Source organism: Lampetra planeri, chromosome 15 (genome assembly GCF_965212315.1).
Source record: "Lampetra planeri chromosome 15, kcLamPlan1.2.h2, whole genome shotgun sequence".
Taxonomy (NCBI): Eukaryota; Metazoa; Chordata; class Hyperoartia; order Petromyzontiformes; family Petromyzontidae; genus Lampetra; species Lampetra planeri.
Window position 1 is genome coordinate 6097441 of NC_136121.1, and position 16110 is coordinate 6113550.

The 16110-nt window shown below is 47.8% G+C and overlaps 1 protein-coding gene across 1 annotated transcript in view; it reads right to left on the bottom strand.

Annotated features, from left to right (window-relative positions):
* The window catches only part of ALG5 (ALG5 dolichyl-phosphate beta-glucosyltransferase), a 47699-nt gene that overhangs the window by 14056 nt on the left and 17533 nt on the right, over nt 1-16110 (bottom strand). The window contains exons 4-5 of the mRNA XM_078600873.1: nt 3546-3614; nt 2578-2670 (exon numbers count right to left, since the gene is read on the bottom strand). Coding sequence (XP_078456999.1) covers nt 2578-2670; nt 3546-3614 — 162 coding nt within the window. The remainder of the gene's footprint in view (nt 1-2577; nt 2671-3545; nt 3615-16110) is intronic.

The window sequence follows — 16110 nt, forward strand, 5'->3', positions numbered from 1 at the left end:
TCACTCGTAGCCCATGTAAGTAAGTGGTGAACCGTAAATAGAACTCAGGCCTTGACTTAAAGCTTTCGTGACTGCAGGAATTCATATTCTTGGGTCTTTCGGTAAAGTCACGTAGATAGGTTAAAAGAAAATAACAAAGAAGAACAAAAAACTACGACGTTTCGGTTGCTTGTGTTGCGATCGAAACGTCGTAGTTTTTTGTTATTTTCCTTGAACCTATCCACGTGACTTTAGCGAAAGACCCAAGAATAAAAACTCAGGCGGCTTGGATCCGAAGCGCAGTGCGCTCACCACAGCGCCACCGCTCCCCAACTCTTGTACAATACACAGGACTCGCGCGCGCACACACACACACACATGAAACACGCAATAATTCACACACCCAGAGACGAGGGGAACTGTCACAATTGTGATTCAATTCGAGATGGAATTCTTGTTTCGTTTGTACTGTCTGCACCTATCTGTCTCGTTTGCTATGTCTTGTTCATCCTGTCTTCTCCATTCCCGTTAGCCAAGATGTTATATTTGCATACAAATTGCATGAGAAGTTAATATACTCTCAGTACGAGCTGTAGCGCAAGTATCTCGGGCTTAATAATGGACTCTTAATCAGTCGATGCATTGCTACGCAACGCACTATTGTTACATTAACAAATGCAAAATATCCAGAATTATGCTAAAATTGTGCTACACTCACCCCGTTTAGCAAATAAACTTTCTACGCTTGCACGAGACATATCATCTCCGTTGCCACAACCGTCAAGCATCTCATTTCCAAAATAAACCTTGAAAGTCCTTTATGTAGCCAGGGAAGCCGCTAAAAGTTGCAAGACCCTTTTTGAAGGGGTCCTGCTTATGATGTTTGTCCAATTCCTTGTTGGGCTTTTCATTGCATGTGGGAGGAAACGCTTATGCCCGAAGCCCACAGCGGGCAGCAAGGATGCACACAAAATAAGAAATCGAGAACGAAGGACTAATGAGAATATTGGTACGGACATGCAAGGCAATGTCTGGGTTTGCACCAGCTATTATGTTTCAGAAATTATATTCCTCGTGTGCAAGAGTTCATAAAGACTTTACTTTGCACGTGCTCTTGAATTCTATCATCACACCCAGTTGGCAAAGATCCTCCATGGACTTGCCACAGCCTATCTCTCCTCTCTCATCTCATTCTACTCCCCTCCATGGACTCTTTTCTGCTCCAGAAACCAAGGCCCTCTGTTGAAGCTCCCAGCCAAACGGTGTCTTCACGAATGCTGCTCCTATGATCTGTCGACTCCATGTCTCTGTCCAAATCCAGGTTCAAGAGCTCCCTTTTATCTCTGCCTACGACCCGCTTCTCTCTTAGAGAATAAATAAAAGCGTACGGTGTCTTGAGATCTTAGTCGCATTTCGATTGCTGTACCGACACAAATGGTACTTGTGCTGCACCCGTATATATCCAGCTGAACCAATCACGCACTACGCACCATATCACCACCTCGCGCGCTGCAGAATTTCCTCGGCAGTCTTGCCAAAGCCACCTCGCCGACGATGTTGACGAAGCTTTTGTCGAATACGCTCCAACGTTATGGAGCCATATTTTGACGTGAACTTTGGTTGTTGAATTCTAAGCAATTGTTCAAGAGCGTGGCTCTTCCGCAAAGGCATTTTCAATTTGAGCGCAGTTCATTAGGAGAGTGTCTGTGTGCGTGTGTGGTTATTGATTGGATGCAGGACCTGGGTGAATATGCCTAACAGGCACTTTGGGTGCGGTGTGTGGGATGTGTGATGGGTGTGGTGTGATGAGTGTGGTGTGTGGGATGCGTGATGGGTGTAGTGTTGAGGATGTGTGATGAGTGTGGTGTGGAGGATGTGTGATGAGTGTGGTGTGGAGAATGTGTGATGGGTGTGGGGTGGAGGATGTATGATAGGTGTGGTGTGGGGGATGTGTGATGGGTGTGGTGTGGTTGGTGTGTGAACGATGCATTTCCGTAAGTTGCAATGTAACAATGTGTTATGGATGAGCTAACCGACAAGCAACGAGGGAACAAGACAAGCAATGTCTCCCATGCTGTTCAATTCAGGTTGCTGAAGGCAGAGACCACAGATTTGGGGCGGGTGTACAGTACAACAATGGGTTTTGCTGCACTCTGCTGCTCGCCACGCAGTGCCCCCGGCGGCGGACACCCATCCAAGCACCGTCCAGGCTCAATCCTGCTTAGCTCCGAGCTGTGACGAGATTGGGCGCGTTGCGGGCGATGTACCGAGACTCGCGCTTGGCGTGTCGACACACAGCGCTTTGCACGTGCGTCGAGCAGCGGGGGTGGCGATGTACGTCGTACGTGTGTATGTATGTTGAACTCCTTTCGCACCCTTATGTAGCCAACCGTGCTAATCGGAGGTGCGGGGGAAGGACAACAAACTAAACCTAAAAAAGTAGTTCTTAGGAAATGAGTTTTCAATTTGCATTTTAAAATGGATAGCTCCAGTGGCTTCCTAATATCGTAATGAACAGCGTTCCAGACAGCTGCAGCAGCACAATGTGTGTGTTAGGTGGTGCGGTGCGGTGAGCGGGGATGCCGGTGTGACGCCCACCCGCTTCACGGCGCCGCCCTTGCCGCGGTTCCGCTGCAGTGTCAGCACCCGCACCCTTTCCACCCCAAAGCGCTTCACGTAGCCAAGCGCCACCTGTTACCGCACAAGCGGTGAAACGGACGCAGGACCACAACACAGAACAACGTTCGATTTAAAGCTTTCGTGACTGCAAGGATTCATCTTCCTGGTTCTTTCGGTAAAGTCACGTAGAAGGGAAATAATAAAATAATAAAAATAAAACATAATAAAATAATTCTCACGACGTTCCTGTTCTTCACCTGAGGACGGCTGCTTGCGTTGTGGCCGAAACGTCGTGAGAATTATTTTATTATGTATTATTTTTATTATTTTATTATTTCCCTTCTACGTGACTTTACCGAAAGAACCAGGAAGAAGAACAACGTTCATTTTGTTTGCCACTTCTCCCGACTCCCTGACAAGCCGTAAGTGAGCATTTGCGGGTTTACACCTTTTTTTTTTACCCAAAATACATTCCAATTTTGCGTCGAGCAGTCCCCCTCCGTAACGTTTATCAGCGCTAGGCCATGAGCCAAAGATGCATCAATTTGGAACCCTTGGAAGGGCAGTGCATCAGCAGCCGATGCTGGAGAAGAGCCTGCAGAAGTTGGTATCACAGAACTACATCTCCTCCTCCTTCCTTCTGAGAGCCCTTTCAACGACCTCTCATCTACACGAGGGGGCAACTGCAATTTCCCATACGTCCTGCTGAAGAGATTTTCATCGCGTGGAAGTCCAAAAACGAAATAATTCTCAGAGGTGGAAATTTGCCAAATTAATTTGCGAACTCAATTTTATCCGGCGCGCGTGTGTGCAGTGATTGACGACCAGCCTGAGATCAAACAATAGAGTGGGAACCCTCCTGACGGGAACTTGCCAGCACGATACAAGCAAAGACAGAGAGGAGGTTTTATCGCTGAGGGCCGATGATGCTGCTGCAATTCTTTCACCTCCGTCGTTTTATCTTTGCTGCCGTCATCCACGACGATCAGCTCGTACGAGAACTTCCCGTCGCGTTTCTGCGCGACAGAAAATATAACAAGCGGAGACAGACGATGCCTGTTAGATGCACACACGGAGACAAAGATCACCCCCCCCCCGGCCGCCCCCTTGTATCGCCTAGAACACACTCCTGTTGCGAGTAGCACCTATTGAGGCATGACGCCCGGCCGCCGCCGCCGGTTTCACACGCCGGGGCAGGTACCCATTTAAGGTGGAGTTGACCTCGCGCGGGAGGTCAAAAGACTACTTCAGATATCACTCGCCACTGTTGTTAGCCGTGGCCAGGAATTGAACTCAAGTTGCAGTTACATACCTCCCAGGCACTCCTTTTATACTGGTAGAAACCTCCTGGTTACACCAGCCCACAGGGGATTATTGTATCTGTCCATCCGGGTGGGGAGGGGCTGGGTGGGGAGGGGCTGGGTGGGGAGGGGAAGGTGGGGAGGGGCTGGGTGGGGAGGATGGGGCTGGGTGGGGGGTGGGAGGGGTGGGGCTGGGTGGGGAGGGGCTGGTCACCCTGTGGTGCCCTTATAAAACTCAACGTTTAACCTACTCACGCCGGCGTGTGCCCGCCCTCACAGTCGGGCATATTTGCGGAATACACCACGCCGCCGTTGACCCTGGCCATTGATCAAGCAACCCAACGTTCCTACCAGCTCCCTCCGCAGGAATGTGTTTATTATGACGGAAACGGTTCGAGTGCTATGACCACCACCATGACAGATTGCCTTTTGACTCCGCATTGCTGTTTTTACTCCGCCACGGTAGCGAGATGTTTACTACCTCCCCGGGTATGCAGGAGGCCGTGGGTTCGATCCCGACCCTGGCTCGTGTATATTTGGAGTTTGCATGTTCTCCCCGTGGTCACGTTGGATTTTTCTCCGGGTCCTCTGGTTTTTTTTTTCCTCCACATTTAGAAACGTGCGTTTGCAGTATTTGACTGCTCTACATTTCCACACAATAAGCCACTTCGTTGAGCAACCATTTGTGACCAGGTCGTTTCTGAAAGAGAGCGATGTAGCTAATTGGGCTTTACCTGGCAGTTTATTTGCACACTGCACCAGGTACTCATTTCAGGCAGAGTTCACTTACACACCACACACAACATACATACACGCACACACAGGCCTACGATTCACTTGTGCATATGCACAAACCATAAATTGAGAACAGCCCTCTTCTTGTTATTTTAACCTTGTTATTTTGCACTCAAAGGAATAACAGTGACGCAAACGCCACTCCCTTTTCCACAGTTGATTTTGCCAATCCTTAACGAACGTTTGTCACACAGCAGTGGGTTTACATTAGAGCTGGATTATCCAATTATTTAAGTAATGGATTATCGGTTTCATTACTCTCGACCGATCAGACATCACGGAAATAGTCGGGGAGGAAAAAAAGTCTTACCCCTGTTCCTACATGTGCCGCTTGATGGGAGGTAATGGGGGGAGGAACCTGATGACCTCATCGGCATCATCACAACGGTCACGCTGGGCGTGGCTTTAAGGGGGTTTCCTGCCTTCGGGAGGCATAATGTGGGGACGGGCCGCCATTTAAAAGGAGCTTGAGTAATCGACCACGAGAAAAGTAGTCGGTGACAATCTTTAACCGATTCGTGGACGAATTATCCCAGCTCTAGTCCACAATGTGCCGAGCAGGCAATGCGTGTTGTATGTGTGTTCAACTTCTTTCGCACCGTACATAGCCAACTGTGCAGTTTTAAAGAAGTGAGTTTTCAATCTAGATTTAAAAGTGTGCACCTCCAGTGGCTTCCTAATATCGGAAGGGAGTTCCAGACGGTGGCAGAAATGGATCTCAAAGCGCGCGAGATGCAGTGACTGCCTTTGTTCGATGGCTAGCCAAAGTCCGCTGCGAGGATGACCGAAGTTCGCGTGATGGAAAGGCAACGCACCAGCTTTCTTTACAGGATGACAATTTGCCACTGGTGGGATTACAACGCACAAAGAACAGTCGTCACAATTCGGAGAATCCACGCTTTGTCGTGGCCTACAGCTCATGTGGGCAGGTGGCGTGTGGCTCATAGTACGACCCGGCGGCATGGTAAGAGATGGACTGACAAGCCACTCCCTTTTCCGTTGTCATCAAGGCCACGGCAGAAAGGGGGGGGGGTGGTTGACTCATCGCATCTGGTTTCTGACGCACGTGGCTTGGCAAGAAAAACACACAGCCAGATGCTAACCACCACACCCCCAGCCCGCCCGCCACCTCCTTGTTGGCGAGGGGTGCGTGAAAACAAGTGGATGATAACGGCAGAGCTAACTCGCCTACGCAGATGCGCGCACACACACACAAGGCCAGCACGTGTAATCGCGCTGATACCACAGTGCGCCAAATTTTAACAAGTTATTTTTCTTCTTCTGCCATTGAAAGGAAAGTTCGTCACATTTCGGCCAACTGGCTTTCTTCAAGGAACAAAAGAGGCTTACACGGAGAGAGAGGGAGATAGGAAGAGCGCGAGAGAGGCAGGACTAGAATTGAGCTCAACTTAGTTCCTGTAGAAGGTTCCAAGTGCGAGGAGTGAAACGTCGGAACACTGCATCCGCCAACGCACAGCACAACCCGAAAACACAATATTAAAATCGGTAATCACACACCAGCTTGCTGCTCTCCTTTCAGTCGTGCCATGCGGGCCGCATATATGCACAGCGCCGTGCCATGTCGACGTATTACGCTCGCAGATGCCCTTCCCCCAACATCCTCACGCCTGCCCCCCTTCCCTCCCCTCCACCCGACCTTCCCTTCCCCTAAGAGCTGGCCCTTGCATCAATAATTCAGGACGTGGAGTAACGGAGGAGTGAGCGCAGGGGTGAGTGGGTGGCTGCCGAGAGAGGAGGGGAGGAGGAGGGGGCATGGAATGGATGGCGAGGAACTGGACTGGGTAATGGATAACACGAAGGTGGTTGAGCGGTGCCGTCTGCAGGGGACACCACAGAGGGATTGGGCAGAAGGGAGAATGGTAGAAACAATGAAACGGGGTTTTAGGGAGAGTGAAAACAAATTGATGTGCTGGGGCCACAGCTTCAAATCTGTAACTGATGAGAAAAGCTATGGCATCAGAAACGTAACCACAGGCTGGAAACAAAAAGAGATAATCACACAACGGTGCGCAGCACTGCACGTGCTGTGTAAAGCTCTCGGCCTTATCCAGACCACTGGCTCAATAGAACTCAATCTGTGGCCAATGAAGTCATAAAAGAGCTCAATTTTATTAGGCAAGAGCCCTCATCAGGAATATAGATAATTGTTTTGGCATATTTTCACGTGTGTACGCTACGATTTTGATATTTTATTCCACGTGTTTTTGTATCGCTCGGTTCTGCATCGCTCCATTTGTCTTCTCGACATCAGGCCTCCCTTGGCGAAGCGACGGTTCAATCTCAATAGGCTCTCCTTACCCGGTTACAAATAAAGACTGCGGGCGATTGATTTCGTGTAGATGTCGTCACCGCCGCAGGGACAAACCTAGGCCAGACCGGAAGGCGTGAATTTGGCACCAGCGATGCGCGCGTCGCACACTCCGCTAAGCCGTGGCGTCCGCGATAAACGACAACAAAGCTGGCCAGCTTCTTCCTGTGCTCAACACCACCCACAACCACCGCCTTTCGTCAAGGATGCGGTGGGTGGTGGAGGGGGGGGGGTTATTAATTATTAATTTACATCCGACACTTCTTTTATTCCCTCTGCCCCTGCCCTGCAGGCACGGCGTTTCAGTCCGTGCCTCCCTGCGAGGTGTGTTCTGGGTGGGGCGACGCGGAGGAGGTGTTGGATCTGGGGGGGGGGTGGAGGGGGTTGATGGGGGTCAGGGGGGGTCCCTTAAGGAGGGAGGCAATGGCAGGATTAGTGATACGAGAGGAAGCTTACATCACGGTTTTGGGATCAATTAGCGTCGGGTTTTTTTTTATGTTGGCAACAGCTGTGAGAGGTGGTTTTACTCGGGGAAGAGAGCACGGGGACACCGAGAGGGAGGCAAGAGAGGACGGGGTGGCGGGGGGGGGATTTTCCTCAAGAGGGCTCGACTGTAGGAGAATGTTTCTTAGAAAATAAAACAATTAAACATTGAGACTCCTTTGTCAATTCACTGCTGAATGAAGACATTAGCCCACAACATGTCAGCCGTAAGGCGGGGGGGGGGGTGGGGGGTGTTGTTTAACCATACTTCACCATGCTGGTCGGTGCGGGTGCGGCGAAGGGTGGGGCCAGGCAGGGGTAGTTCACATGTAGCTCGTCAACGGTTACCCGCGACGGGGGATCGAACGCAGGTTGACAGGTTCGTCGCGCGGTGTGCTAACCACTGCGTCGCTCACCACTCCATCCCCTGTATGGATCCGTAACTCAAACATGGAGCGGGGTGCATGAGATGCGGCTGCTTGCGTTCTGAGAACACGGCGAGCAGTCCTTCGTCCGGATGTGGGGGGCACATGGCTACAATCCAGCACCTTCTAGGCACGGTTGACAGATGCCATGCGGTTCATTCTGGGCATGAGGATGCCCTGGGCCTGCTGAAATTTACAAGATGTTTCCACTACGCCTGTGCAGATGTTGTACTACCCCCTCACCTGCATGGGGTTTCTCTGGGCATGCCTGTGTCCTCTACTCCAAAAGGAAATCGCGTCCCGAGAAAACGTTTCGCGACTCTTTAATAAACGCCGATTACAGGTCACAAAAGTGACGTGTCGCCTTGGTAGATGACGAAAACTTAAACGATAAATTAATAAAAAGCAACAGGGCGGTTTTTTTGCGTAAAAAAACTACGTGTTAAACTAACCGATTATAAGCCTTGGTCCAGAGAACCTGCTGGCTCGTGAACCCGCGTCTTATTTTTTTGTTATGCGTTGGTGGTAAAAAAAAATACCCTTCTCAGAAAATTCATTAATTATTAAAGATTTGGGCAGGGAGGTTCTCAGACAATTATCAGAATCTTTATTTAGACTGGAGGAGGAATCCGATGAGCTATGAAGCTCTTTTCCACAGATGTCCAATAGGGGCACTTGGTCAGAAACAAATTGCAATAACTGCAAAAACACGATAGGAGTCCAATGTATAGGAAAGGTAAGAAAATCACAATTTTTTGTTTTACCAAGAAAAGCCCAATGAGCAATGAGCTTCTTATTCAGAAGCGATCTGGCCACGAATGATAGCTCAAAGTGGCTTATCACGAGGACATTTATAGCAGCCAAACTATCTCAATAATCTTAACGCATTTTAAAATGCGAAAGAAGAATTCGTTCGAGCTGCAATTCATGACGAGGTTCACATTGGAATTTAAGTTGACGTGCCGTAACCTCACAGTCAATAACAGACGGGTGAACGTGGCCAACACGAAGATGGCAATTCTGGTAAACAACTCACTTAGGAGGCTCTTGAACGGACCGCAAAAAATCACGCGACTTGCCAAAATGTACGATCTGCTAATGTGAAATAAATCAACCAAATCTTTCTAATCCCAAGCTCCTGGGCTTCCTTGGCAGACCTCGCCCCTCTTGAGCGAGTACATTTTTTTATAAAGTAGAAGAAAAACAATATGCTTGTACCGTGTACAATACACATCGTGGCACAGGTAAGGTGTTACTAGAACATGCACTATATCACGTGCGCTTCATAAATAAACGTGATTAGAAGTTATCAAGGTGTAAAAACATGCTATGAAAAGCATAGGCAGAGTTAACGGTCTTTTTTTTTAAGCTCACACCCATATTCATAAAGTGATCATTGTGAGCAGGAAGCACTGCAAAGTGTTAAAAATCTGCAGAACATCACAGTGGCGTGACATTTTTAAGTACAATTATCAACACCATTGGAACCTCATTTGCCAGTAAAAAATATGATAATTGGTTTTTTACCCTTCTATCTGGCAACAAAAAACTTAGTGCGCATTTTGGCGTCATCTGGTCCAACCCATGTGAGACTAGGCTCTAAGGAAAGCTGTCTCGGGTGTGGACCAATCAACTTCAAGGACAGTGCATTCATTATCAGAGTTATGTTTTTTGTTTGCATTATGACTGCAGGTATTGTGGTCTATGCAAACATGACTCCTTGTAAAAAAAGGTGTCAGTTTTGTTGCCAGATAGAAGTGTAAAAAACCAATTATCATACAATTATCAAATTGTGTTTGCCGTCTCTTATACGAAGATCTCCCGTATAGCCTTAACAGACTGTTGGGGCATGTGCTAGTTGCGAGCTCCTATGAAGGCCGGGACAACACACGAAGGGGGTGGGCGGACAACGCCACGCCAGGCCGCCTTTGTCTCCCGAGCGGCGATGTTTACACACTGCACAAAGTACTCATTGGAGGCTGAGTCAACCTAGGGGAGGCCGAGGACCGGTTCAGATAATCATTACTGGTGTTTTGCGCGAGCGGGAATCGAACTCGGATCACCGGTTTCGAAGCACAGCGCTGTAACCGCTGCACGACCCGCTCCGCATTTTTAAGTATTCCAGCGATCGAATTCTGTTCGCGGTTGATTATACACTCACACACACGCTAGACTTACTTTCCAGATAATAATGAATTTGTTAAGAGAGCATTTAGGTAGTTTTCTCGGTGCAAAAATAATGCCCTCTTTTGCTTATAAAATCTGAAAATTGATATTGCTGATAAGCCAGTGAGAAGGTTCATAGCCTTATCACACAAGCCCCACTGGCTTATCAGCCATTATGGAGCCCCTGGCTGCTAACCCTGTCATTCAATCCCCCTCTCTGCGGGTAATTTAACGGCAGGGCAATCTATCAAGCCATGCAGATATGATCGCCACGCATCCCATAATCGAGTTTCAGCGCACTACGGTTTCTGACTCTGCCTGTCTGAATTAGCGCCCTGACACAAACGACCACCGCCATCCAATTTATTAACCATTTCACCTGAAAGGGCCCGCTTTAAGCTTTTCATTTATGTGTGTGCACGCGCCGTTTTTTGGCTTTCCGTTTCTTTTTTATCAAAAGCTGCCGTTGTGAAGTATAAGTCAGCTCGGCGGAGACACGTGAATTATAGAGCGGGGGTTCAGAGTTGGTCGGTTTACTTTAAGGTATGTTTGCATGCTACAAGCGAGCGAGTTATGTAGATTTAATTTTTGTTACGTCCGATTTCCCACTGCGCATTTATAATTATTTTCTCTCGTACGAAGGAATTTCATGATCAGAAAAAAGAGGCGGTAAATGTCATACTTGTTTAAACTTAGCAGCTGGTCAAACCTGCAAAGAGACACAATTATAGTAAACGCTTCTGATATTGTATACAAACTCATGCGTTGTTACGGAGCATTATGGCTAACACAGCATATGTAGCAGACGTAATTTTAGATAGTATATCCTCATAAAGGTGCATAACAGAATTCTACTTATTTATAGAGTACGTCTGATCGTGGCAAGTTTATTGTACTTTACATTAAAAAAACGCCAGATCTTGCGATGTTAATTTGCGACCGTCGGAGGCAATAGCTCTGGCCCCTACGGATGGGGTTTACGGGGAGTTTAGCGCTCCCACGTCCCACATTTTCACCGCTCACCCCGCTGTCGTTCCGCGCAGGTTGCGGGGGGTTAAATCTCTAAAACGTCGTGGGGGGCTTGGGATTCATTTCGTCCTCGACCACTGCACAAGGGGCCCCCGCGCTTGCAGAGTGAGCTATGACCTTCAGTTCACAGAAAGAAAAAAAACCCCAAGCGCTTGGCTCAACCCAGCGAATAATTTTGTTAGGATTGATTTCCACTCGTGATTCACCATCGGCTGGTGTTTTTTCCCCCCCCCCATCCCCCTCTCTCATCTCTCTCCTCTCTCCCTCTCTCCCTACGAGTCCAAGTCACATGGATTCCCAGAAAGGCCGTGAATTGTGCAACTTGATTCCAAGTAAAGGGGGAGAGGGAGAGGAAAGAGAGAGAGAGAGGAGGCGGGAGTCAAAACGTGGAAAGAAAGGAAGCGCCGCTTTGAACTCTTCCACGATTTCACGATCAATTGACCGTGCGCCGTTATGCAACGGACGTCACATTGACGAACGGCGTCGCCATATTTGTCTGCAACTCCATTGTGCTCGACAATAGCTCTACGGTTTACTTTCTGCACGAGCCTTCCGAAGGCATCGTTTCCTTCTCAAGGTTCTGTCCGCTGCCCAGAGGTCGCAACCGGGTACCCGATACCCGTACCCTACCTGGTTACCCGTACCCAGCCGGGTACGGGTACCCGTTTGCGACCCTGGTGCGGCCGGGTACGGGTAGACCGTGAGTCACTGGTGAGTAACTGTTTGTCACTCATTTTCCAACGTCTTGTCTCTTCTCACAATTCAAGTTCCTAGAATCAACCCACCCGCGCCTGCAACATGGCTTCATCCCAGAGGTCGCAATCGGGTACCCGTACCCGTACCCTACCCGATACCCGGCCGGGTACGGGTAGGGTACGGGTACGGCCGGGTACGGGTACCCGTTTGCGACCCTGGTGCGGCCGCGTACGGGTAAGGAATCAAAACCCGTTTGCGACCTCTGCCGCTGCTTCGCGACCGGCTCTGTGCGGCCAGGTTTACCTCAACCCCTGCCTCCCCTCGCTCCCCCTCCCCCCGGCAGCATTAAACAATGTAACATCCCAGGGGTACCCAGAAGCCGTACGTTAGTATATTAATGAACGAGCCTCGGACTAGGCCATTGTATGGTGGTATTAGTGTCACCGAGCACAGGTGTCTTAGCCAATACTCGAGATATTTACGGGCACTTCCTCAATTACCGGACCAGTCGCGTCCTGAATGCTGGCCGGGGCTAAAAGTTCCATTGCCACTCCAGAGGGATTCGCTCCGGATAAAATGTCGGCAAGGCAACACCTGGGCTATAAGCGAAGGATAATGATGTATGTATAATAAATGTAGAGCCCTTTTGTCAATCCACTGCTGTATTGAAGGCCTCCAAAAGCTATGCCTGCCATGCGGGGGGGAGGGGGTGGGGTATTATCTCAGGTTACTATTTATTATGCGTGTTTACCCAGGGAAGTCAGTGTCTGATGACTCGTTTTTTCACGAGGGTCTTGGCGCAGACGATGACTGTTCTGTAGGTTTTCTACTGGTCAGTGCTGCTGGGTTCAGATATCACTCACTGCTGGATATGCATGTTTTGCACCTCCGATTAGCACGTTTGGCTACGTACGTTGCCCCAAGAAGCTTAACGTATATACATAATGAGTGTATATAAATGTATGTAGACAGTGTATCATCTTACTTTTTGCGTAGTTTTATCACTTCATTATTATTATTTCCCTAGCAGATTTGCGTATTTGTTTGTATCCTTTGTTGTGTTTGGCAATTCCTTTCCATATCTCTTATTTTCTTCAACGTGCTTTGTTTACTTATTGTGCCGCCCACTTTCGGTGCGTCGCCCTTTGCAATTTTTTTGATGTCTAAAGTTTTTCCCATTAAAGTGGCAACATCCATTCAATGGTTTCTCTCACGACTGATTGAAGATGTGGGAGTGTGAAACCAGCAGAAAGGAAGTTTATGACTAATAATTTCCAAACAGTCGCCCCCCTGGAGAGAAGGATGGGACCACAGCAATGCATAGGGACAGAATTATGAAACTAGCGAAGGAATTCTGTGCAGATATTTATAGGAAAAAGGTTGAGTATACCCGCAGAAACCAACTATTTATTAGATGTATGTTTAACTTATTTCGCACCGTACATAGCCAACCATGCTAATCATAGGTGCGGGGAAAGGACAACAAACTAAACACAAAAAGTAGCTCTCAAGAAACGAGTTTTCAATCTAGATTTAAAAGTGCATAGCTCCACTGGCTTCCTTATATTGGAAAGAGCGTTCCAGACAGCTGCAGAAGTGCATACAAAAGTGCGCGATGCAGTGACCGTCTTTGTTCGATGGCTAGCCAAGAGCCACTGCGAGGATGACCGGAGTTCGCGTGAGATAAAGATTAAGTTCCAGATGTGACACTTGACGATGCAAACACCACCCCTTTGCAGCATGGAAAAAGGAAAAGGTCAGAGTAAATAAAATACGAGTGGCAATCATTGGAAGAGGGGGACGTTGGATCTATATATGTGGACCTATTAGCAACTGAGCCATAGGTGGAATTTCCACGTTACTATGGCAAGAGGACAGTTTATCCATGTATTAATATAAACGTATATACTAGCAAATGGGAATTCATATTCTTGGTTCTTTCGGTAAAGTCACGTAGAAAGGTTTTCACCCGATGACGATTGCTTGTGTTGCAATCGAAACGTCGTGAGAATTTTATTGTTGAATTTTTTTTTATTTTATTATTTCCCTTCTACGTGACTTTACCGAAAGAACCACGAATATGAATCCCTGCAGTCACGAAAGCTTTAAATCGAAATTTCAATGGGAATTGTATATGCCAATGTGAAAAGTCGAGCAACAGGATCCCACTGGAAGTTTGTGTACGATGACATTTAAGCTGCGCGCAAGCAAGACTGCAACCGTATCTGTTGGCGCGACGCAAGCAGTACGCAGCAGGGGAAGAGCACTTGCTTTTCCAGCTGCCACGTCTGAAGTCGCTGCAATACCGCCGATTTTAACATCGTTTAACGCCAGTGTTGCCACAATATAAAACTTCCCTGCGCATTCTCCTGCCGTTTTGGTTTTGTTCAGCAATGCAGACTTCATCTGACGACAACGATCGCACGTTTGAATCGGTGGCAGCGCACAAATGCAAATAACTACAAACCTAACGTAATCATCAGCATCACTTCCCTTTCGGGACATAACTCTTGCCCAAAATGTCTATTCTCGATCATCTAGGTGCTATCTACATAGATAATTGGAACATAGATCTTCTGTGTGCTATCATCTATGTGCAATGCAAATAGACGATCTGTGTCAGTGGTTCTGAACCTGGTGTGCACGCTGCACCTCCCGGGGATGCAAAATACCCTTTCTGAGAGTACGAGACATGGCCAGATTTTTCGATTTAAAGCTTTCGTGAATGCAGGGATTCATATTCTCAGGTTTTTTCGGTAAAGTCACGTAGGTAAAACATTCAGCGGATGTGAGTGTGAAAGCGGTGGGTATTACCTTGTTATCGCGGCATCTCTTGAGGAAGGCCAGCGTCTCGAGAAGCTGTGACTTCTTGTCTCGTTGTCTGTTAAAAACTCTAACAGATAGGTGGAATTCCTCCCCGTAGAGGGCATTAATTCTAGATTTGAAGCTTTCGTGACTGCAATGATTCATATTCTCAGGTTTTTTCGGTAAAGTCACGTAGGTAAAACATTCAGCGGATGTGAGTGTGAAAGCGGTGGGTATTACCTTGTTATCGCGGCATCTCTTGAGGAAGGCCAGCGTCTCGAGAAGCTGTGACTTCTTGTCTCGTTGTCTGTTAAAAACTCTAACAGATAGGTGGAATTCCTCCCCGTAGAGGGCATTAATTCTAGATTTGAAGCTTTCGTGACTGCAATGATTCATATTCTCAGGTTTTTTCGGTAAAGTCACGTAGGTAAAACATTCAGCGGATGTGAGTGTGAAAGCGGTGGGTATTACCTTGTTATCGCGGCATCTCTTGAGGAAGGCCAGCGTCTCGAGAAGCTGTGACTTCTTGTCTCGTTGTCTGTTAAAAACTCTAACAGATAGGTGAGATGCCGCGATAACAAGGTAATACCCACCGCTTTCACACTCACATCCGCTGAATGTTTTACCTACGTGACTTTACCGAAAAAACCTGAGAATATGAATCATTGCAGTCACGAAAGCTTCAAATCTAGAATTAATGCCCTCTACGGGGAGGAATTCCACCTATCTGTTAGAGTTTTTAACAGACAACGAGACAAGAAGTCACAGCTTCTCGAGACGCTGGCCTTCCTCAAGAGATGCCGCGATAACAAGGTAATACCCACCGCTTTCACACTCACATCCGCTGAATGTTTTACCTACGTGACTTTACCGAAAAAACCTGAGAATATGAATCATTGCAGTCACGAAAGCTTCAAATCTAGAATTAATGCCCTCTACGGGGAGGAATTCCACCTATCTGTTAGAGTTTTTAACAGACAACGAGACAAGAAGTCACAGCTTCTCGAGACGCTGGCCTTCCTCAAGAGATGCCGCGATAACAAGGTAATACCCACCGCTTTCACACTCACATCCGCTGAATGTTTTACCTACGTGACTTTACCGAAAAAACCTGAGAATATGAATCATTGCAGTCACGAAAGCTTCAAATCTAGAATTAATGCCCTCTACGGGGAGGAATTCCACCTATCTGTTAGAGTTTTTAACAGACAACGAGACAAGAAGTCACAGCTTCTCGAGACGCTGGCCTTCCTCAAGAGATACCGCGATAACAAGGTAATACCCACCGCTTTCACACTCACATCCGCTGAATGTTTTACCTACGTGACTTTACCGAAAAAACCTGAGAATATGAATCATTGCAGTCACGAAAGCTTCAAATCTAGAATTAATGCCCTCTACGGGGAGGAATTCCACCTATCTGTTAGAGTTTTTAACAGACAACGAGACAAGAAGTCACAGCTTCTCGAGACGCTGGCCTTCC